This window comes from Lithobates pipiens, unplaced genomic scaffold (assembly GCF_037356315.1).
Source record: "Lithobates pipiens isolate NorthernLeopardFrog02 unplaced genomic scaffold, aLitPip1_a1.2 Scaffold_16, whole genome shotgun sequence".
Lineage (NCBI taxonomy): Eukaryota > Metazoa > Chordata > Amphibia > Anura > Ranidae > Lithobates > Lithobates pipiens.
In genome coordinates, this window is record NW_027507748.1 from 571,305,372 (window position 1) to 571,331,144 (window position 25,773).

A 25,773-nucleotide genomic window follows, 5' to 3' on the forward strand; every position below is an offset into this window, starting at 1 on the left:
GTGAATTAGATTCACGTAACTATACCATAAAGAACACACAATAAAAATTCTTAAAGTGAAAATCTTGAAATAAATTAAAATATAGAAGTGCTGAAAAAATGCAGTCCCAAAAAACAAAAAAACATGATTTTCCAATTCCAAAAAATTGTTGCAAGGTGATCTTATTTTCTAAGCTTGATAGTGAGCAATCCTTCACCACATAGATATCAACACCCAACGTGAGCAGATGGAAAAGCTGCTTACGAAATGTATTTGATTTATTTATTTAAAAAGAAAGTCAAATATCGCTTTGGCAGGTTTATGCCTGCACGCATATATGTATGTCTTGGAGATGTGCAAGGAACCTTCTTCCTCACAGTTTAAGGCAGGATATGCAAAACAATCAAAAAACATCTGTAGCGTGATACTGTTTATTAAAAAAAAAGAAAAGCCAAGTGGCTCCTTACATTAAAAAGTGCCTACCCGGCACTGGGCCTGCTGGCTTCACAAATGGATAGGGCTGGATCTGTACCGCGTCCACCTCCGTGGATGGCGTGCATTCCAATGACCACAGAAGACAACCAGAGGACTGGATATGGCGTAGAGCAGCGTGACCAGGTACCGCCTCGACGTACATTTCATGATTGCGTCTTCAGGAGGAGTACCTGGTCACTAAAGGTCACGTTATTTATGGTATTCACCCTAATTCTTAAAAAAATATATAAATGCGTGCGCAGCCGCAGTGCCAGTTTACATATGAACCTATCTATGAATCATATAAGTGGATAAATACTGCACACTTAGCAAAACACACGTAAATTTAGGATAGTAGTAGAATAAATGACATAATCACAATGTTAGACTCAAAAAATAAAATAAAATAAAAACAGAACACCCCCTTATTGCTATATAAATGTCTAGTCTTAATGCGTGACCAAGTAAAAAGGTTCTACAAAACTGAATCTTGGCATTAGGTAAAACTGGCCCATCCTCCACGAAATGTATTAATAGATACCAGTACATATTTTAAAATATACATGAATATATAATTAATAAACATACGTTCAGGTAAGATCTCCTATTTGGAAAAACTAGTTATCTAAAAAAAAAAAACCCTAGAGGGCAGCACCACTAATTTAATCATTAGATAAAAAGCAATTCAAATCCATCTCAATGTTCATGCTATATGGCTGGATATTTCATAATTTGTACAACCATTTAGTCTCATTTTGTGAGACTGCTCTCTTCATATGTGTTTCCCCTCCAATGTTTAGAAATGTTATCAATTCCATCGAAAGTACAGAGCGTGGGGTCACTGTTATGAAATTATTTAAAAATGATTTAAAATTAAAATTTAACTATGGTTTGGGAACCCTTTTTTTAATGTTTGCCAAATGCTTGTTTATTCTGACTCTAAGTTGTTGTGTAGTTCGGCCTACGTATTGGAGTGAGCATGGGCACTCCAAGACATAGGTGACATGTTCTGAATTGCATGTTATCAAAGGTTTAATTTTGAAACTTTCTTTGGTGACCATAGATTGAGTGTGAGATTTTTTTTGGGGCCCCCAGATTTTCTACTGGTTCTACATGCTTTGCACCTAGTGCAAAAATGAAATCCGATTGATACACAAGGGCCCTCGCTCCAACCCTCGGGCGACCCTCCCCATGCATGTAACTCTTCGAGTGTGGGACACTGTTGTTCGGAAAGTGGGGAGGCCCAATGTCTGGTCCCCGAATACTCCACTTTGGGGAAACCCTCATCTGCCCCACTTCCGCTCCATCCCAGACCTGATTATCTGGGCCAGGTATGAGATCACGACATTGGGGGATATAGTGTCCCAGGGACAGTTGACTACTTTTGATGTTCTCAAGCGAGATCGGTGACTTTGAAATGAGATGTTCTTCCGATATCTCCAGCTGCGCCATGCCTTTCACTCTCAATTCCCCTCCCCGGTGAGCTTGGAGATGTCTGAAGTGGAAAATATGCTCCAATCCCCGGACGGTGTGAGAACACTCTCTACTTTGTACAATAAACTTGCTGTTCTTGATACATCTAAGGTTTCTTAACTGCTCTCAGTCTGGCAGCGGGATGTCCTGGAACTAGCAGATGATGACTGGGAGGAGGGAATTCAGCAATATATACCCCTAATGATCTCTGCACGAAATAGATTTATCCAGCTGCAATTTCTACACTGCGCCTATTATTCCCGGGCACGCTTGACGAGAATCTATCCTGACCGAATTTCCAACTACTCTAGATGTAGCTCAGACAATGCAGATTTTTATAATTTGGCCTGGTCCTGTCCCAGTGTAGTGGAATTCTGGAAGGCAGTCTTGGCTGATATTAATTCTATAGGATAAGTGTTCCATATAGCCCTATCCCCCTCCTGCTGGGTACTTGCGACTATCCTAGAGGCCCCTCAGAGGAAAAAAATGTTTGTTTTTTACACGACAATATATGCTAGAAAGGCAATACTCCTACAGTGGAACCAGGCTCAACCCAACCACCTACTTGGCAACTCTGGCAGACCTTGGTTAACACAGCCCTTCCACTGTATAAACTAACATACCTAAGGAGAAACTCCACAAAGAAATTTGATAAAATCTGTGTGGCATGGATGAAGGCAAAACATTTGACCCTTGAATGACAATCTAGGAGCCCTACCTACCCCTAGTGTTGCTTACTATCCCAGGACCAATCTTAAACCCAACCCTATTGACTGTGTCACTGGCTAGACATGAGATGAGAGGTAGACACCCTCCCCTCCCCTCCCTTCTCTTCCCATATAGCACTGCGCCTTTTTATCTTGCTATACGCATGGAATCAGGGCTTTTTTTCAGCGGTAACGTGGGGCAATGCAGTTCCAGCACCAAATGTATGTAATAGCAAGGGATGTGCTGAAGGGTCTGTTAATGCTGTCTGCTGGGGGATTTATGGTCAATGGTGGGGATCTGTTTTTGTGGTAGGGTCTATTATTGTATGTGGGGGATCTGTTATTGCTGGGGGGTGTCTTATGGTGCTTGTAGGGATCTACTGTTGAGGGAGAGGTCTATTGTTTCTGGCTGATGGAGGGTCTATTAATGCTGACCCCTGTGAGATCTGTTGATGCTGCTGGGGGTGGGGCAGGGTCTGATGTTGCTGGGGTGGATCTTTTGTTGCTGAGGGTGGTATTTTGTTGTGGGTGGTCAATTGTTTCTGTGTGGGGGTCTATTGTGTGGAGAACTATTGTTGCTGAGGTGGGGTCTATTGTTGCTGGGGGGAACTATTGTTACTGGGCTGGGGACCACTGTTGATGGGGGAGTCTATTGTTGTGCAAGGGATCTATTGTTGCTGAGGTGGGGTCTATTATTGCTGTGAGGGGAATTTTTGTTGCTTGGGAGGACCTATTGTTGTTGGGGTGGGGTCTATTATTGGAGGGAGGGGAATCTATTGTTGCTTGGGAAGATCTATTATTATTGGGGTGGGGTTTATTGTTGCTGGTTCCAGTGCATCTATTTTTTACTGCTTTTCTTGTTATTAGACCAGAACAAATTCTATATAAATTATTTAGCAAATGATACTCTGGGCAGTACTGGGTTGAGGGGTGGAATCAAGGGACGGTGCTTGGAGGTGGGTAGGGGGGACTCAGATGGGGGGAGTTCCTGCACCTATTCTCTGAGAAAAAAAGCCCTACATGGAATCAACTAGATTACATGCCTATTGCATTTACTGTTTATGCTCTGTATACCTGTAATGGTTATACTCCTGTTGCCAAACTTCTGTCTGTGCCGATTTGTAATCCCTTTTCTATGTCTGTTTATTTGGAAACTTGAATAAACCATATATTAAAAATTTTTTGAAACACAGTAGATACAGTATTCTCATAAAGTATATCCTGTTACAACAAGTGACAATTTCCTACTTTCCATTGTACGATGCTGGCTTTACCCTGGAGGGCCAGCTGTTAATCTTGATTCAAGAATGTTCCCTTGCTTCCCAACCATTAAAGGATAACTACTTTGAAAACACAATCATTCCCTTAATATATCATGAGATACCAAGAAACATTTCAAATATAATCTCTTACCTCTGCCTTTTCTCTCATGCTCTTAATGCTGTCATCACAGGTCCAAGAGCACTTGTTATTGGCACTGGAAGTGCTGGTAGTTTTAAGTGTGGCACTGAACTCAAAAGAGAAATCGAAAGCGCCCCTAAAAGTAATGACATTTTATCTACAGTCAAAACTTTTTGGAGAAGGCGTAGAGGTCATCCTCTCTGTCCAAAAAAACAATAGCAAAGTGATTAGAAATACAAAATGCTATGGGGTAAAACCATCCAATGGGAAAACGTCTTGCTTTGGAGAGATGGAGGGACTGTTAACAAATTGAAATCTCCAAAGACAACCTGGGGTAGTGGTGAAGTTACTGCCCTGATAACATGACAGTGTTCAAGACTAGTGATTGGCTGCAAGAAACTGACACTGTCCCAGGGGATAAGGTCACAGACATCCCCACACCTAGAATTTCTAGGTATTATCCCCAACTGCTGTGGAGTAATAAACATTGGGAGCACAGGCAAAGTCAATACATTGGGCTCGGAGAAGCTGCATGGGCAAGTATTTCTTCAAAGTTTGTAGTATCCTCCTAGCTAGGTTGCTATAATTGAGGCAAATTTAGTTTTTAGTTACCCAGCAGTAGAGGAGCAGTGTTCAATTGCTTTTGACTACTGTTCTGGGTTCTGCTGGCTGCAGGCTCTGCTCAGTGGCGTAACTAGAACCTTCAGGGCCCCGATGCAAGAAACCATGAAGGGCCCCCCTGAACCCCAGCCAGGGCCCTTCCCTCCGAGTCCGGCGGTGGAACTCCAGGGTGGGGTCACAGGTATGACCTTTGTGAGCCCTGTAGTTCCACCACTGGTATCAGTAGTTTTTTTTTAATTATTTATTTTTTATTTTTAGGTGCCCCATTGGGGGACTGTCCCTAGGCAGGATGGGGTCCCTGTCCCCAGAAGAGATGAGGTCCTTTTCTCCAGGGCAGATGAAGTTACTGCCCCCAGGTGAGAAGGGGTCCCTGTCCCAGGGGGAGATGGAGGGGGTATGTAATAGTGTGTGGGGCATGGGGTCCTCTCACTCACCATGACCAAGCTGTAGGCCGCGCACTCATCCATGTTGGCCTGGGCTCCATCCATTGTGCTGGACGGGTGATCAGCATATCTCCCAGAAAGACCTTTCATCATCTGTGTATGACGGGGGAGGAGAGGGGCTGGCAGTGTCCTCCGGGGAGCTCTCATAGGGCTGCACTGCATCTGGGTGCTTAAAGTTTGTTTACCCAGGAGAAGTATGCAGTGAAGTGTGGGCCGGACTCGGGGGGGGGACTCTGGCTGGGGAGAACAGACATCGGACTGAGTGGCAATGCATGGAGCAGGAGAGGGGTACTCTGAGGAGCCGGCCGAGGACACAAGTCATGTGGGGAATGCACAACTAAAGAGCTGCCAGTGCGATAGTCGAGTATGGAGCTCTGCTAGTCACCCTCCACCTCCAGCCACCCGTGTGCATGGTGCACTGGTACCCCTAGCTGCCTATGCTGCTGCCGGCCATATGTAGAGGGGGCTGCATGGGCCCCCTGCAGCACAGGGCCCGGTTGCGGTCGCAACTGCTGCACCCCCTATAGTTACGCCCTGGCTCTGCTGCTTTCCCCTGGATTCTAGTAGGTTCCAGAATTTTGTGAGTGGAGAAGGCAGACCCTTTACCTGCATATTTATGCAGCCTCAGCCAATCCCTGGTAAGAAGAGTGACTTCAAATAAAGTTGCTTAGTCCTGGGTCTGATGGACTCCGTGCCCGGGCTCGGCAGCTCATGCAGACTGTTGTTGCAGAAGTTTCTTAGGTAGGGAACTGTTTCTGCATGCTGTAGTTAGAGTAGTTAGTTAGTTAGTTAGTTATCGTGCCTTTCTCTCTGTTTCATTGAGGATCCTGGATGGATGGCGAGTCAACAGCCTCCTGCCCATTAGTTACCAAACAGAATTCTAGCGACAGGGTTTGGGTTTCTTTTCATGGACTCTGGGAGGGCTTCTAAACTAGTATATTTGGTGTTTGGCTGTGTAGTGGGTTGCTGCCTTTGAGGGTCACCTTCATGGAGGTGATGCTCCAGGGGCTACATTTAAAGTGTTGCGTTCTACTGACCTGTTTGCTTTGCAGGTGTTAAGCAGATGTCACTTCAGAGGAAGTGTTCTCCCTGGCCATGTTCTTTGTATATGCTAACCCCTTTTTGCTGTAGTTAGGTGTAGGGTGTTAGATAGCTCCCAATAGGATTGTATACAGTGGTGTGAAAAAGTGTTTGCCCCCTTCCTCATTTCCTGTTCCTTTGCATGTTTGTCACACTTAAGTGTTTCGGAACATCAAACCAATTTAAACAATAGTCAAGGACAACACAAGTAAACACAAAATGCAATTTGTAAATGAAGGTGTTTATTATTAAAGGTGAAAAAAAATCCAAACCATCATGGCCCTGTGTGAAAAAGTGATTGCCCCCCTTGTTAAAACATACTATAACTGTGGTTGTCCACACCTGAGTTCAATTTCTCTAGCCACACCCAGGCCTGATTATTGCCACACCTGTTCACAATCAAGGCATCACTTAAATAAGAGCTGCTTGACACAGTAAGGTCCACCAGAAGATCCTTAAAGGCTACACATCATGCCGAGACCCAAAGAAATTCAGGAACAATTGAGAAAGAAAGTAATTGAGATCTATCAGTCTGGAAAGGGTTATAAAGCCATTTCCAAAGCTTTGGGAATCCAGCGAACCACAGTGAGAGCCATTATCCACAAATGGCGAAGACATGGAACAGTGGTGAATCTTCCCAGGAGTGGCCGGCCGCCCAAAATTACCCCAAGAGCGCAGCGACGACTCATCCAAGAGGTCACAAAAGACCCCACAACAACGTCCAAGGAACTGCAGGCCTCACTTGCCTCAGTTAAGGTCAGCGTTCATGCCTCCACCATCAGGAAAAGACTGGGCAAAAATGGCCTGCATGGCAGAGTTCCAAGCAGAAAACCACTGCTGAGCAAAAAGAACATCAAAGCTCGTCTCAATTTCTCCACAACACATCTTGATGATCCCCAAGACTTTTGGGACAACATTCTGTGGACCGATGAGACAAAAGTGGAACTCTTTGGAAGGTGTGTGTCCAAGTATATCTGGCGTAGAAGGAACACTGCATTTCATAAAAAGAACATTATACCAACAGTAAAATATGGTGGTGGTAGTGTGATGGTCTGGGGCTGTTTTGCTGCTTCAGGACCTGGAAGACTTGCCGTGATAAAAGGAACTATGAATTCTGCTGTCTACCAAGAGATCCTGAAGGAGAATGTCCGACCATCTGTTTGTGTACTCAAGCTGAAACGAACTTGGGTTCTGCAGCAGGACAATGATCCTAAACACACCAGCAAGTCCACCACCGAATGGCTGAAGAAAAACAAAATGAAGACTTTGGAGTGGCCTAGCCAAAGTCCTGACCTGAATCCTATTGAGATGTTGTGGTATGACCTTAAAAAGGCCGTTCATGCTCGAAAACCCTCTAATGTAACTGAATTAGGACAATTCTGCAAAGATGAGTGGGCCAAAATTCCTCCAGGACGCTGTAAAAGCCTCATTGCACGTTATCGCAAACGCTTGGTTGCAGTTGTTGCTGCTAAGGGTGGCCCAACCAGTTATTAGGTTTAGGGGGCAATCACTTTTTCACACAGGGCCATGATGGTTTGGATTTTTTTTCACCTTTAATAATAAACACCTTCATTTACAAATTGCATTTTGTGTTTACTTGTGTTGTCCTTGACTATTGTTTAAATTGGTTTGATGTTCCGAAACACTTAAGTGTGACAAACATGCAAAGGAACAGGAAATGAGGAAGGGGGCAAACACTTTTTCACACCACTGTATATTGAAATTTGCTGATGTTATATTGGAGTTTTGACTCCTTATGGCGACCTACTTGGTCAGGTGCCAGTCTCCCCTCCCACTTGTAAATATGTTATTTATTTCTTTAACCGCTTCAACCCGGGAAGATTTTACCCCTTCCTAACCAGAGCACTTTTTGCGATTCGGCACTGCATCACTTTAACTGACAATTGCGTGGCCGTGCAACGTTACACCAAAACAAAATTTATGTCCTTGTTTTCCCACAAATAGAGCTTTCTTTTGGTGGTATTTGATCACCTCTGCGTTTTTTTTTTTTTTCAAATATAAGTTTTATTATTATTATCCCAAACCTGGGGTGGGAACCCCGTGATACAGACAGTGGCACAGTTATCAACAAAAAAACAAGACAGAACAAAATGCAGATCAATCAAATATGTAAGGTAAGAACAGTGCAGAATACAGCATAACTGTCAGTAACAATCTCCTATGTCTCATGGACCACATACAGGGCGGCTATACCGCATAAAGGAGAGAGAACTCTCCGCTAGGAGAATGAGATTCCGGGGCCCACCCCCCCATCACCACCCCCCCCCAAAGGTGGGTGGGCACGAGTCCACGAGGAGGACCTAGTGGAAAGTACCAAGAGGGGGAGGAAGACAAGTGGGGGGGAGGAGGGGGGGATGGGAGGGGGAAGACAGAGAAGGAAAGGGATGGCGGAGTGCAGACGAGAGAAGAGAAGGGAACAGACAGGGGGGGACGGGGCTGAGACATGGCGGTGGTCATCATACATAAAAAGGATTGACAGAAGGCACATGGGCAAAGAAAGATCCTAGCAGGGGAGGGTCTCGTCATCGCCCCAGCAGTCGCTGACCCTCTGCTGAGTAGATGAAGGCATTCCAGATATCCCAGGTCTGTTTGTGGGCTTCCTGCTTATGCTGTGAGGTGAGGACCAAGTCCTCCATTTTCTTAACCTCCTCCACCTTCCGCAGCCAATGTACCACTGTTGGGGGAGCCCGTTGCTTCCATCGCAAGGGGACGCAGGCTTTAGCTGCATTGAGCAAATGTCGCAATAACGACTTTTTGTAGATGTTAGTAGAGATTGTGGAATGGTGCAGGAGGAAGAAAGCCGCGTCATCAGGTATAATGTATTCCGTGAATTGCTGGGAGATGCGACGGACCTCCCCCCAAAACTCCCTTATCCTAGGACAGGACCAGAAAACATGGATCAGCGTTCCCTCCTCCTCGTCACAGCGCCAGCACCGATTCGAGGCCGAGGGAAAGCATCGCTGCAGCCTGGCTGGTGTTAAATACCAGCGTGTAAGCAGCTTGAAGTTAGTTTCCTGTGTCTTCGTGCATCGCGAAGACTTTAGGGCAAATGAGATAATACGCTGCGTCTGCGTTGGTGTGAATTTACATGATAAGTCCTTCTCCCAGTTGGCGAGACACGGCAAGTGTGGCTGTTCTTTCGGTGTATTAAGCAAAGAATAGGTGTGGGACAGAACATGGGTCAGAGGGCCTTCGTCCGCGCACAGTCCCTCGAACGTCGTTGGCTGTCGGGCAAAGTCCTGGGGTGCTGGAAGAGAATGCAGGAAATGGTGCAGTTGCAGCGCCTTCCAGAAAGGTAGACAGAAGGGACCCGCGGGGTCGGTCAATCTCGATAGGGGTGGCCACCGCCCGTCTTCCACAAACCGGCCCGCACAGTCAAGTCCACCCCCCCCAAGGGTAGGGTAGGCCGTGGGCTGTAGACCTGGTAGAAATTTTGGATTGCCTAAGATGGGAAGCAGTGGGGAGCACCCCGACGTCAGGGATGTCTGAATAGCAACCTGGTGGCTGTGTCTCAAAGTAACCCCCAGTAACGGGTGCAGTTTCAGGTCACGTGGGAGGTCGTCATAACACCACAGCGCACCCTTCAACGGTATAGGGGATTGGGCTTGCTCAACCTTCGTCCACAGTTTGGTAGACCCATTTCGCCTCCAGTCCAGAATGCGCCCCAAATGGGAGGCTAGGTAGTATCGGCGGATGTCGGGCAAAGCCAGACCCCCGCAATGTTTAGGGAGTGTCAGCTGTGATCGTCGTAATCTGGGTTTTTTATGGGCCCATACAAACCTGGTAAAAAGGGCTTGGATTTGCTTAAAAAAGGAGGGTGGAATCTGAATGGGCAATGTTTGGAAAAGGTAGATGAACTTGGGAAGAATGCTCATTTTGATAAGGTTGCATCTACCAAACCAGGAGTGAAATCCCGAATGCCATTCCTCTAACAGGTCTCTGGTCTTTATCAAAAGGGGTGGGAAATTGAGGTCAAAAGTACGGTTCAGATCGGGAGGTAGTCGTGTGCCCAGATACGGTAGAGCCGTGTCAGTCCAATGAAAACCAAAGTTGTCCCGTAAGTCACGTTGTGTCTGGGGAGAGGTTGCTACACACATAGCCGTTGACTTTGAGAAATTTATTTTAAGATGGGACAATGCGCCGTATATCTTAAATTCTCGGAGCAGGTTCGGTAGAGAGATTCTGGGGTTGGTCAAGGAAAAGAGAAGGTCGTCAGCATACGCCGAGATCTTGTAGCCAACATCACCGACCACAAGGCCCGAGACGTCCGGGTTCAACCTGATAGTGTTTAGAAATGGCTCTAGTGAAATGGCAAAGAGCAGGGGGGACAGCGGGCAACCTCTGCGGTTTTTATTTTTTGCGCTATAAATAAAAAAGGGACAATTTTGAAAAAAAAAGCAATATTTTTTACTTTTTGCTATAATAAATATCCCCCAAAAATATATATAAAAAAAAAACACATTTTTTACTCACTTTAGGCCGATAGCTAATCTTCTACATATTTTTGGTGAAAAAAATCGCAATAAGAGTATACTGATTGGTTTGCGCAAAAGTTGTCGCGTCTATAAAATAGGGGGTAGTTTTATGGCATTTTTATTATTAATTTTTTTGGATTAGTAATGACGATTTTTATCATGACTGCAACATTATGGCAGACACATCTGACACTTTTGACACTATTTTGGGACCATTATCATTTATACAGCTATCAGTGCTTTAAAATTCACTGATTACTGTGCAAATGACACTGGCAGGAAAGGGGTTAAACACTAGGTGGCGATCAAGGGGTTAAGTGTGTCCTAGGGAGTGATTCTAAATGTGGGGGGTGGGCTACTACTGACATAACAGCAATCACTGTTCCCGATGACATGGAGCAATAAATCCATGCCATGTCACTAGGCAAATGGGGAAACCCTGTTCTGCGGCTCCGTGACATGATCAATGGGTCACAGGCGGACATCAAGTCCGCGGGCATGGTCACGCCGCTAATTAAAGAGGATGTACAGGTACACCCATTTGCCAACCGCTGCCTTTGTGCCGACGTATATCGGCAAGCGGCGGTCGGCAAGTGGTTAAAGTTAATTTTTATATGAAAAAGGTTGTTATGTGGAATGCTGCATAGAAATTATTGACATTGTTATTTTCCCTGATCTCTTCCCTTTGTTGCCACGAGATACTCCACTCTTAGGAACAAAACCTTTTTGCTGGATGGCCCATGAGGACAGGGCCTATTTTTCTGGGTGGGGGCAGTATGTAGCACCCTTTTAGCTAGGTTTCTATAGTTGAGGCAAATTTAGTTTGCTGCAAAGGAGCCATGTTCAATTACTTTTGGCTGTTGTAGGTTCTGCTGGCTACAGGCCCTGCTGCTTTCCCCTGGATTCTGGTAGGTTCCAGAATTTAGTGTGAGAAGGAGGCAACCCCTCACCTGCATATTCATGCAGCCTCAACCAATCACTGGCAAAAAGTGGGGGCCTGTAACAGCAGGGTCCTTATTCCAATTGGAGAAGACCCAGCCTGAGGGATTTGGTTGGTTGGCTCTGAGGAAGAGGCAAGCCCTGAAAACGCATTAGCCTGTTGGAGTTTTGTTTCTCCCATTACGTGATGAGATGTTGTGGATTTGAAGTTACTGTTTTATCATAAGCTCTGATGCTGTTAGCCTGTTGGTTTGTGAGCATAATACTTACCACCATTTTATTTGTAAAATATTTATTTTAAGGATAATGCTCTGATGCCTGTTGGTTTGTGAGCATAATACTTACCACCATTTTATTTGTAAAATATTTATTTTAAGGATAATGCACTAAATCAGTGTGCCCTCAGTTGTAGTGAATCCAGGCTCCCTCATTCTTAAGAGGGCAGCAAGACGAAGCATATTGGTTAAAGCCAAGACAGGAATATTGGCACTTGGAACCCACTCTGAAGTGCAGGAGATTGTGTGTTAGTTATGAGGGCTGAGACTCTCTCGACTGTTAGTTGTAGAATAGAAGAAATCCATTTGGGTCCCAGCTGAAGCTGGAGCTTGGAGACCCACATCCAGAGCCTCTGAAGCAGTGCAGGAAGTCTACAGAAGATCTGGCTTAGAGGCATCCAGTACAGAGGCTGGCTGGTACTAAAATAAAGCGTTAAAAGACCCAGGGCACAATGAGTACTCTTCTACATATTTTTGGTTAAAAAAAATTGTAATAAACGTTTATTGATAGGTTTGCGTAAAAAAGTTATAGCGTTTACAAAATAGGGAATGGTTGTATAGCATTTTTATAAATTTTTCTTTTTTTTTTTAACTAGTAATGGTGGTGATCAGCGATTTTTATCATGACTGCAACATTATGACGGACACATCGGACATTTTTGACACATTTTTGGGACCACTGTCATTTATGCAGCAATCAGTGCTATACAAATGCACTGATCCTGTGTAAATGACACTGGCAGTGAATGTTTTAACCACTAGGGGGCAGTTAAGGGTGTCCTGGGGAGTGATTCTAACTGTGGGGGGGCTTGGCTACGTGTGGCACATCACTGATCACCGCTCCCGATCACAGGGAGCAGAGGTCAATGACACTGTCACTAGGCAGAATGGCGAGATGCTTGTTTACATTAGCATCTCCCTGTTCTTCCTCTCCGTGAGACGATCGTGGGACCCGCGATCCGACCCACGGAGTTTGCCACAGGCGCATACATGCCCGCAGGCCGCCTCTTAAAGGGCAACATACAGGTATGTTAGTTTGCCTGTACGTGCTATTCTGCCGCAGTATATCTGCATGAGGCGATCAGCAAGCGGTTAAAGGAGAATTGTACAAAAAAACAAGATTAGTTAAACCCACAAGTGCTTTTTTTACAACTACTATTCCTTCATATTGGCTTTTGGAATTTACAAATGCAGCAATTTAGAAATCACATGAAATGTTTAGTACTGGGACACACTTTAAGATAGATAAAAAGTGCATTTTATATACATCTATATACCGTATATACTCGAGTATAAGCCGAGATTTTCAGCCTCTTTTTTGAGGCTGAAAGTGCCCCCCTCGGCTTATACTCGAGTCATCGCTGTCTGCCCGCTCGATCAGCGTGTCGAGCAGACAGACAGCGGCCATTCTATTCAAAAGCCGCGCCTCCGGCTCCGCCTTCGCCTGTGATAGGCGGAACACTGAATTTCCCAGCAGCCTGTGTTCCGCCTATCACGGACGTCGTATCATCCTCGTACTACGGACGAGGATGATACGACGTCTGTGATAGGCGGAACACAGGCTGCTGGGAAATTCAGTGTTCCGCCTATCACAGGCGAAGGCGGCGGCGCAGCTTTTGAACTTTACAATGGCCGCCGACGAAGAGGGCACGGGACGGCACGGCACGGGACGGGACGGGACGGGGGCAAGGCAAGGCACGACACGGGACGGATGCAAGGAGGCAAGGCACGGCACGGGACGGAGGCAAGGAGGCAAGGCACGGGACGGAGGCTCGGGACAAAGGTAGGCTGGACACACACACACACACACACACACACACACACACACACACACACACACACACACACACACACACACACACGGATGGAGACACACACAGGGATGGATGGATGGATGGATGGAGACACACACACACAGGGATGGATGGATGGATGGATGGATGGAGACACACACACACAGGGATGGATGGATGGATGGATGGAGACACACACACACAGGGATGGATGGATGGATGGACACACACACACACAGGGATGGATGGACGGACACACAGGGATGGACGGACACACAGGGATGGACGGACACACAGGGATGGACGGACACACAGGGATGGACGGACACACACACAGGGATGGACAGGCATGTCTCACCCTCGGCTTATACACGAGTCAATAAGTTTGCCAGTTTTTTTGGGGGTAAATTGGGGGCCTCGGCTTATATTCGGGTCGGCCTATACTCGAGTATATACGGTAGATCAGACCAAAACGTGGGACAAATAAGGAGAAATGAGGGACAGAGGGACATTGCTCCAAATTAGGGACAGTTGGGAGGTTTGCAGTTAGAATTGTCCTCTGTTAGTTTGGAGTATCCCAAGGCTCACCTGCACCCTACTCAAGTTAAGCCAGCAAATAAAGTGCAACAATACATGCATGGACTGTTTCCTGAGTTGAGTGACTGTGAACTACAGTGTGCCTGGGTGGCATGTGCTTTACAGGGATCGGAACAGGGGATATTACAGCTTAATTTTGGGTATGTGCTACAGATAAAGAAACTTAGCAGTAAAAATAGTTATAAAAAGAAAAATTTGTGCTAGGTGAAAATGTGAATTCTAGCTTAAATAACAAATTTAAAAAAACCTGTGAAGGGTGTCCTGCAGCTGAACACTATAACCCTGATAGGGGGCACAAATGGAACATATATAAACAGAAGTGCAGCACTGGAAAAATATGTGTAATGCCGCGTACACACAACCGCACTTTCCAGCAGACTAGGTCCGACGGGATCAGTCCATCGGACAATCTGATCATGTGTGGGATAATCCGATCGTTTTTCTTTAAAAAAATCTGACAGACCTAGAAATAGAACATGTTTCAAATCTGTCTGACGGACTCAATTCCTATTGGGAAAACCGCTTGTCTGTATGCTAGTCCGACGGACTAAATATAACGCAAGGGCAGCTATTGGCTACAAGCTATTGAACTTCCTTTCTTAGTCCCATCTTATGTCATCACGTTGAAAACAAACGGACTTTCAAACTGACTTATTCCGTTCTTGTGTGGGGAAGTCCGTTCGTTCGGAAGTCTATCGGAACTCAGTCGAAAGTCTGTCGGGAAGACCGTCGGACCTTTTCTGCCGGAAACATGTGCCCCTAATAGATGGGCCGCCACTGAATTAGATGTGTTTTTTTTTTTCATTTAAATCACAGCGTAACATAACAACTGGGTCTCAGTCAAATGTTCCCAGCTAAATGTGCTTACTCATCAGATTACTAAGTTTCTTTTAAATATATAAAAACAGAAGTGCAGCTCTGGAAAAGTATGTGTAAGATGTGACATTACAAACACACTATGTTATCACATAGTGATAACATTACAGAGTGTATAAACAATACAAATTAATGTTCAAAAATCATAAAATAAATCAAACACGTGACCATAAACATGTGATGGTCAAAACAGCCCAAAAAATATATATCTACCATAAACCACAAAAAAGTGTTCATAAGCGTTAGTGTCCATAAAGTATGATACTGTATAATATGGTGTAGTGACTTTACTGCAGATCTATAGATGTGACATTCATAGCATATGTTGCCCGGTTGCCCGTCACTTTATTGGGATTAAAGGCTTACCAGAAAGCCCTTTAGATAGGCTTAGTAATGATGGAATCCTTGGATACTTCCTCAAGAAAAAGAGCCGCAGCCATCAAAGAAGATATCCCTTTGATAGACCACCACAAATAGAGAACAGAGAGGACTTTGGGTTAGCTTTTCGCACCACTTATTCTAGCCAACACTGGGCTATGAAGAGAATAATCAAAAGACATTGGCCTGTCATAAAAAATGATAGGGTCCTGGGACCTTTCTGACAGATAACCCTTGTGTGCTAATTAGGGGTGCCTCTAACCTTAGGCACACTATAGCACCTAACGTCCCAAATCCACCGACACGTCCCACTTTCTTTGGAGATATGAAAAGTTTTTTTCCCTGCGGGAAATGCCAGATTTGCTAATTAAATGCATTTCATGGGAGGAGATTAACAGAATTGACATCAGTTGGGACAGGTACTACACATTCGATCAAATCCTTCATTACTTGCACTACCAAGTGTGTTGTGTACCGTTTAAGGGGCCATTGCGGGTTAGAATATGTAGGGCGTACTATTCGGATGTTGCACATGCGACTGGGAGAACATGTTGCTAACATCCGAAGGGGCTTTGATAAACATAATGTTTCAAAACATTATGATCTCAAACATAATAGAGACCCCAAAGGCACCACTTTTTTTGCTTTGGAAAAATACATACCACACTGGATACATATCTAGAAGCGAAACTAACTGGATATACAGACTTGGTTCTCATGTGCCCAATGGCCTGAATGTGGAGTGGGACATATTATCGCTGTATGCGGTCTCTCATTACCGGCAACCCCATTGGATATCTGCGGTGTACACTTGAAGGGATAATTCTATTGATGGGCACCCTTTATCCTGGAAGTGAGTGGCTTGTGGCGCCGTTTGGACATCTCAGAGAGGGATATCTTTGTTGACGGCTGCGGATCTTTTGCTGGAGGAAGTATCCAAGGATTCCATCATTACTAAGCCTATCTAAAGGACTTTCTGGTAAGCCTTTAATTCCATTAAGGTGACGGGCAACATATACGGTGAATGTCACATCTATACATCTGCAGTGAAGTCACTACACCGTATTATATCATACTTTATGGACACTAACGTTTATGAACACTTTTTTTGTGGTTTATGGTAGATATTTTTTTTTTGGGCTATTTTGACCATCACATGTTTATGGTCACGTGTTTGATTTATTTTATGATTTTTGAACATTAATTTGTATTGTTTATACACTCTGTAATGTTATCACTATGTGATAACATAGTGTGTTTGTAATGTCACATCTTACACATACTTTTCCATCGCTGCACTTCTGTTTTTATATATTTAAAAGAAACTTAGTAATCTGATGAGTAAGCACATTTGGCTGGGAACATTTGACTGAGACCCAGTTGTTATGTTACGCTGTGATTTAAATGAAAAAAAAAACACATCTAATTCAGTGGCAGCCCATCTATTAGGGGCACATGTATCCATGCGTCCGACCCCCTGATCTACATACAGGGCGCCGGACCATGGATTCAAATGGGGTGGTGTTTTTTTTTTTTGAAGCATGTTATTTTGATACGGAGGCTCTAATATGTTTGCAAAAAGGGTGAGCTCAGGGCGCAGAGCACTGAGCTCCAAGCCCACCCAGTTGTGTGAGAATAGCGAATGAATATTCGCTATTCTCACACTGTTTCTCCTCCCAGCCAATCAGGAAGCGGGTCATGAGACCTGTTTCCTGATTAGCTGAAAGGTGAAGCAATGTTTTTGGCCAAGGGGGAGGAGGAGGGAGGAGACATGCAGCCCGGGGAGAAGCAGGGAAGGCCGACGCACCCAGCATCCAGCTCAGCCATCCAGCACTCCCCGGCTCACAGAGGGGAGATTGGAGTCTGGCAGGACAGAGGTAAAGAGGCCGTCCATCTCCCGCAGCGGCGCGGGTGGTGTTCCTCACATTAATGTACATCTCCCGCCGAGTGGGGAGGGGGTGGCGTTGGTTTGCTGCCCCCCCCCCCCAAATTATCGAGCACAGGCCGCCACAGATCTAATTTAGCAAGATATTCCCAGAGCCTATTTTTAAGGCCCCTTTCACACGGACAGCTGTTCTGCTGCAGTTAAAATCATATAATTTGTTCTGTGAAATTCAAGACTCCAGGCACTGCGATCAGCTGCATTTGTACAGTGCGATTACATGCGGTTGTGTTTAGCTGCGGTAGTAATTCCCATAGCAACCCTTTTTTTACTTATTGTTTTTTCTTGGGTCCCTTGAATCTACCCATGATGCATTTCAGTCCTCTGCATTTCAAACCATCTATTTCCATCTATATCTTTTTTTTTTTCTTGCGCTGCTATCCGCAGATGAAATAGTACACTGCGATTACCTGTGGTTATGTGCATATAGCTGCGCTACATCGCACCTGGACGCATTCAATTCTATTTTTTCTATTCGCACCGAACCGCATGTAACAAAATCGCAGATAAACGCTGTGTGTGAATGGGGCCATAGGAAAGCACTGTGTGCTTTTAGCTCCGGTAGAAAACTAGAAAATCCGCAGCTAAAAGCACCATTCTATCCATCCCTGTGAAAGGGGCCTTACTCTCTTTGGTACATGGCTTTGGTAAAGCTGAGGATTCTGGTAGCGGTGCTGTGTGGCTGGGGCACGGCTTCCCTGGTGGCAGCAGATTATATATTTGTTTAGTAAGATAAACATATAAAAGTGCAGGGCTATAAAAACATATTCACATAACAGAGTGGATATATAAAAAAAAACTAAATATCAAGTAAAAATCATCCATAGAATTAAAGTGTTTAAATAGTTAACCCGTGGATGTTTCAAATCTACCATGCACTCTTCTGTATCATTTTTCAGGATGGTATTACTCATCCAAATCTTTAAAATCTTCCAGACGTGATCAAACAATATAAATGTTTCATGTACTGTATATCACTGTGAACCCCCTCCGCATGGCACACCAAGAAACCCAAACTTAACCCAAGCTGCACTCACACTGCAGAAGTATGGGTTTGGGTTTTTTTCCCTAATCATTCTTACCTAGGTGGATGCAGCATGGGTCCGATGCTGCATCTGTCCCCCGGCATCTCTGCACTGGCTTGGTTCTCTCAGCTCCCTCAAGAGGAGAACTGCTGACTTTCAATCAGCAGCTCTCCTGCTCTGTTCCTCCATGCTCACTGGAGCACTGAGCTGTGGAGGGGTCGGAGAGTGCTGTCTCATCGGCTCGCTGAGAGGCTGAGACTGCCATCAGTCCAGGCACCAGGTGGATGAAGACTTCTGAAGTTGAGATGATGCAATGCCTGGACTGAACTTGGTGACATCAGCAGAGAGCGGACTTCAGACAGCTCTCTGCTGAAAACGGGTCACAGGAGTGTAAAACTAATTGCACTTCTGTAACCCACAGGAGACGCCCAGCCAAACGAGCCCAGGATGGACTTCTCCTTTAACTGCTTGTTTCTGTCTAGAGGATTTGGTTAACCACTTCAGCCCCGGAAGAATTTGCCTCCTTCCTGACCAGAGCACTTTTTGTGATTTGGCACTGCATCAGTTTAACTGACAATTGCGCGGTCATGCGATGTGGCTCCCAAACAAAATTGATGTGCTTTTTTTCCCTACAAATAGAGCTTTCTTTTGGTAGTATTTGATCACCCCTGCAGTGTTTTTTTTTCTGTGCTATAAACAAAAAGATAGTGACAATTTTGAAAAAAACGCATTAATTTTTACATTTTGCTATAATAAATATCCCCCAAATATATATATAAAAAAAAATTTTTCCTCAGTTTAGGTCGATACATATTCTTCTACATATTTTTGGTAACAAAAATCGCAATAAGTGATTATTGATTGGTTTGCGCAAAAGTTATAGCGTTTACAAAATAGGGGATAGTTTTATGGCATTTTTATTAATATATATTTTTTTAAATGGCAGTAATCAGCAATTTTTATTGTGACTGCGACATTATGGCGGACACATTGGATATTTTTGACACATTTTTGGGACCATTGTCATTTATATAGCAATCAGTGCTATACAAATGCACCAATTCCTGTGCAAATGACACTGGCAGTGAAGGAGTTAACCTCCTTCACTGCCAGTGGCAGTGTAGGGGTTAAGTGTGTCCTGGGGCGTGTTGCTAACTGTGGGGGGCATGGCTGTGTTTTACAGATCACCGATCTCTGCTCCAATCACAGCGAGCAGAGATCAGTGTCACTGTTGCTAGGCAGAACAGGGAGATGCTTGTTTACTTTAGCATCTCCCCGTTCTTCCTCTCTGTGAGGCGATCACGGGTATCCCCGTGGCGATCAAGTCCACGGGACCTGCAACCGGACTCATGGATCCTCCCACCGCCTCTTAAAGGGCAACGTACAGGTCTGTACAGGTCAAGCTCTTCTGTCTACGTATATCAACGTTAGGCGGTCGGGAAGCGGTTAAGGAGCTTTGCTTCACAAAGCTTTCTCTGGCCTAGGTGGAAATGCAAGCAGATGATATCACAATATCTGTCTCAGCCAGAGGAAACTTTGTATTCATTTATAGAATGCAAAGCCCACTATGAATGGCTGAGTAGAACTCTTGATTTTCTACAGGGAGTGGGATAGGAAGTCCCTGTCCTTCTGCTGGAACACAATGCTTTGTTCTCTATGTAATGTAGCTGATTCTAGGTACAATTTATACAGCACTCACCGCTGCTGCATTTGTTAGTAAAGTAGTTTGTTTACACCAGCTTGTTCCAACCAAACTATTTAAAGTTCACTAAAACCTAGAGATCAACTTTAACCACTTCAATACAGGGCATTTATACACCCTTCCTTCCCAGACCAATTTTTAGCTTTCAGCGCTCTCACACTTTGAATGCCAATTACTCAGTCATGCAACACTGTACCCAAACAAAATTTTTATCATTTTCATACAAATAGAGCTTTCTTTTGGTGGTATTTAATCACCATTGGGTTTTTTATTTTTTTTGCAACATAAGTGAAAAAATAGGAACATTTTGAAAAAAAAACAAAATTTTTTTTTGTTTCTATAATAACATTTTGCAAATAAGTAATATTTGTTCATAAATTTGGGCCAACATTTATACTGCTACATCTCTTTGGTAAAAATAACCCAAATTAGTGGATATTATTTAGTCTCTTTGAAAGTTATAGAGTCTACAAGCTATGGTGCAAATCATTGAAAATTGGTCACATCTGATCACACCTGATGTACTGACGGCCTATCTCATTTCTTGAGGCTCTGAAATGTCAGGAAAGTACAAATACCCCTCAAATGACCCCTTTTTGAAAAGTAGACAGTCCAAGGTATTTAGTAAGAGGCATGGTGAGTTTTTTGAAGTTGTAATTTTTTCCCACAATTCTTGGGAAAAAGAAGAATGTTTTTTTTGTTTTGTTTTTTACAAAATTGTCATAATAAGTTATTTCTCACACACAGCATGTGCATACTTCCAATTACACCCCAAAATACATTCTGAAACTCTTCCTGAGTATGGCGATACCACATGTGTGGGACTTTTACCCAGGCTGGCCACACAGAGAGGTCCAACATGCAAGGAGCACCGTCAGGGGTTCTAGGAGCATAAATGACACCTCTAATTTCCTAACGACCTATTACATTTGTGAAGGCCCTGGAGCACCAGGACAATGGAATTACCCACGAAATGACCCCATTTTGGAAAACAAACAGGTACTCAGGTACTCAGATAGGCTGACAGGTACTCAGGTACTCGGATACTCAGATGGACTGTGACAGGTACTCAGGTACTCGGGTACTCAGATGGACTGTGACAGGTATTCGGGTACTCAGATGGGCTGTGACAGGTACTCAGATGGGCTGACAGGTACTCAGGTACTTGGGTACTCAGATGGGCTGATAGGTACTCGGGTACTCAGATGGCCTGTGACAGGTACTTAGGTACGCGGGTACTCAGATGGGCTGGGACAGGTACTCGGGTTCTCAGATGGTCTGGGACAGGTACTCGGGTACTCAGATGGGCTGAGACAGGTACTCGGGTACTCAGATGGGCTGGGACAGGTATTCGGGTACTCAGATGGGCTGTGATGGGTGATGACAGGTACTTTCATGGCTGGTGGCAGGTCCTCTTTATTGGGGGGGGGTAATCAGTATGTGTTGGTGTACACTAGGCGGTAACGAAATGTTACCGCAATCTCCTCCTCACACACGATCAGTGTGTGAGGAGGAGAACCCGGTAAGATCTCGTTTGTTTACATTCTGTGACTGGCTGTGATTGGACACAGCCGGTCACGTGGTAAAGAGTCAATTTCATTGGCTCTTCACTGCGATCTGGGTTGGGCTGTGCCAGGATGACAAGCCGCATCGCCGCTCAGCACGCGCCCCTGGTGCGTGAACAAGCGCCGTGAATGTGCACAGTACATGTGACCGGCTGTGATTGGACACAGCTGATCACGTGTATCGGGGGAGTGGATGGGGATGGCAATCACACAGATCGGGGATGGGCTGTGTCCGGGGGACACACCTCATCCACGATCGCTGTGCTGGAGTGGCGAAATACCGAGGACATCATATGACGCCCACCCAGGATGGGAGATCCCATCTGTGGGCGTCATTTGACTATGACCCGGTATTGAAGTGGTTAAAGTAGAATTAAAACTAACATTTCCTTTTTCACATTGCAAGGAGTGTTTTAACCCTGGCAGATTTTTTTCTTTTCTTTTTTGCCATCTGTGTCCTATTGGGGAAATTTTCCTTCACTTCATGTTTCATAGGCAAAACAGAAAGTGAGAGGAAATCCCTCCAAGATTAAGGAATCCCTGGTTGTCACCAGAAATAGTGTCCTCATTGGAAGATTCCCCGTCTTTCTCTGCTCTGGTGAAAATACGAAATTATGGGTTTTTTTTCACTTTCACTCTCAGTGATAATGGTAAATGGGGCAAATAGAGAAGATAAATTTCCCTAATGGGGGCACAGACAGCAATGAAAACCTGACAGGTGTTCTAATCCCTCTCCACTCTGTCCAAAGAAAAAAAAAGTCACCGTACAGTCCGCTACTGTGTTTTTTTTTCTCCTGTGGAATGGAGAAAAATTATACAATGTATCATTTGCACCTTGCTAGAGGAGAAAATTGTAAACAAAAAATTCTACAACAAAGTTCTCAGCACATCAAAATATTCTGTGCCCCAGTTTATCCTATAATAAAGTGCTCAGTGTTGCATGATTCACTTCGCTCCATTTAAAACTGCTGTCAGTTTTGTACTAAGTGCTCCCCACCACTCTCGGTGCCTCTTCTCCAACAGTAAGCCCCAGCGGAGTTACAGACACTGACGTCTTTTTGCAGGGATGGCCATGCTCCCACGGGGAGAGCAAGTGGAGCTGGCCACTGCACAAGCTTAAAGAGTAACTCCACTTTTGTTAAGAAAAAAAGCATTCCTCTCTGGGTGATCTATGTACATTGCAGGAATTTTTAACAAACCTTGTTGCAGATTTCTACCTTTTGTTATTCTGAAGGAATAGCTGTTTTTTTGTCTGTGTCCATGTTCAGGGTGAATCTGTATGGGAGTGGTTTTATAATTATCAAACAGCTACTGCACCTGCAGGGATCTAATGAGGAAAATGGCATGGTCTGCATCCCTTTAGATATGATTTCCATTTGAGAGTGTCTCACCAAAAATGACATTTTGTTGCAGGGGATGCTCAAAATCTGATTTGTATCTTAGCGCAAACTTCTGAGAAAATCAGTAAGTCAATCACACAGTCAGGAAATTAAATTTCTGGGGGCATTCCAAACGGCATCTGTGTACAGAACACTACAGGTAGCCATATTGCATTGCATGTACAGAAAACTACAGCGCTGCAGGTTGAAAAGGAAAGGTCATTTTTAATAACATTCAATTTCAATATGACTCGTGTCACAATTGTATATGATTTTTGCATTTTTTTTTCCATTGTACCCCTACAAAAAAAAAAAACAATGTACCCTGGTGTAGATTCATCATCAATCATGAACGTCATGCGTTGACCTAGAAAAAAAAGAAAAAAGGAGAACAGGTCCGCCGCCTCCCACCGCTGAATAAACTAAGGGGTGAGGTCACACAGTGATGTCACCAGCTGACCCTGCCCACTTGTCATTAATCGGGGGGCATGCTGGGCACTCACTCATCCCCCCTTTCCTGACCTGCCAGGCTGCATGCTCGGGTAATGGTCTGGAATAGATTTGGGGGAGAGACCTCATGCCATTTTTTTTTTTTTTTTGGTGTGGGGTTTCCCTCAAAATCCATACTAGACCTAGGGGTCTGGTGTGGATTTGGGGGGACCCCACACCATTTTTTTTGTGGCATTGGGTTCCCCTTAAAATCCGGACCAGACCCACAAGCCCCTTGTATGGATTGGGTGTGCCCCCAATGCTGTTTTTTTTTCTCAATTTTTATTGCCAGCAATTGTTGCTGATGAGTCATCTGTCACTAAGAACACGGCGGCCGGCTTGCCATCCCGCTCCTTAGCAACCAGATATTTGCTGGTTGTTAAGGATGCTGGTGGCCGCCTGCTCCTTAACAAAGACACTACCACTCCTAAACGCTTTTGAAAAAGCTCCTAAACACTGCACAAACTCTGGCAATAAATGCTACATATTAGATTTTTTTATATTGCTTGTTTTTGTTCCTTTTGTTTTTTTTTGTTTTGTTTTTTGTTTGTTTTTTGAGCATCTAGTGTGCATGGAACATAAATGTGAATAATATAGAACAGGATGATTGCAATATGTAAGGACAGCATTTTTATATTCAAATAATTATAATGTCACCTCTAATTTTCCAGGGTGGAGCTTTTTACTTCATTGAACATGTGGCCTCCACAGATGAGTCCAGCTGGACAAGTTTTTTCCAGAAGGTCCTGAATCCAACCTGGAAGCTGATTTTTGATGGTTGCAGCATACAGAAGATTACATGGAAGGACCTTGAAGATGCCAAATTCTCAGAGCTCAACCTGCGCCATATACATGCTCCTACATCTATGAAACTTATTAACCCTCATATTATTGGATATGCTGTCAAATAAATTCATATAATGGGCATTTTTAATAGAACGTTAGGCAGGTTCCCTTATTTGTAAAACCAATCCACATGGATAAATGTGTGTAGATGTATTTTAATTGCGTTGCAGTCCTGAATGAAGTCAGGGGCTAAGTATAGGGTTCTGCATTCAGAAAGGACATGCAGTAACTAGGTAAAAAAAAAAAAAAAAAAAAAGACTTCTTCAGGCCCATATGCATTTTTACATTGTAGAAATACAGGCACCACCATATATATGTTTTTAGGGAGACTTTCACTTGTTTTACATGCGTTTTAGCTTGTTGTGGTATGTTTTAATATGCATTCAGACTCACTTTTGCTTGCGTTTTAATATATCAAATCAAATGTTAAAACACACTGCTATACATAAAATGCACAAAAATGTATGCCAATGCACTTGCAAATGTGTGCCTTTTAAATCCTAAACATGAATGAGCCCTTCCTAAAAAGATAAAGAGGGGAAGGCATAGAAGCCCTGGTAGATTTTTGCTATGATATGGTTCCCCATTAGGGACATTTTCTGTCCCATCCTGATGAGACAGAAAATGAATATCTCCAATGGGGGCAAAAACTGCAACATACCATACATTTTCAATAAAATGGAGAAGAGTCAAATCTAAGTTAGCTCAGTATTTCTGTCTGTGACTTTCTGTCCTGGTCCCTGGTGACTGCTAACCATGTTTCACACCTCCCAACATTTTGAGATGGGAATGAGGGACACCTATCAGCAAAAGTATGCAGGCATAGGACACACCCCTTGTCACGCCCCCTTAAAGGACAATTGTACAAAAAAATAAGATTGATTACACCCAAAGGTGCTTTTTTTTACCACTACTATTCCTATATATTGGCTTTTGGAATTTACAAATGCAGCAGTTTAGAAATTGGATGAAAGGTTTAGCGCTGGGAAACACTTTTTGATAGATACAAAGTGCACTTTATATACATCTATATAGATCAGAGCAAAATCAGGGACAAATGAAGAGGAATGAGGGAGAGAGGGACATTGTTCTAAATCAGGGACAGTCCCTCGAAATCAGGGACAGTTGGGAGCTATGATGTTTCTTATCCTGCTGACAGACAAAAGGAATATGGAGTGAGGCAAGCTCTCCCGAACAGGGTCATAGACAGTAGTAAAAGGTCTTTACCTTTTCTGAATTTATCTGATTAACTGTTAAAAATACAAATTTACTGTTAATGTTCTAAATTAGACC

At 44.1% G+C, this 25,773-nt stretch overlaps 1 protein-coding gene across 1 annotated transcript in view; it reads left to right on the forward strand.

The window, feature by feature from the left end:
• LOC143983708 (thiol S-methyltransferase TMT1A-like) overlaps positions 1-25,179 on the forward strand; it is a 41,441-nt gene extending 16,262 nt beyond the window's left edge. The window contains exon 2 of the mRNA XM_077483717.1: positions 24,306-25,179. Within this exon, the coding sequence (XP_077339843.1) occupies positions 24,306-24,545 (240 nt within the window). The 3' untranslated portion in view covers positions 24,546-25,179. The remainder of the gene's footprint in view (positions 1-24,305) is intronic.
• Positions 25,180-25,773: the final 594 nt, after the last annotated feature.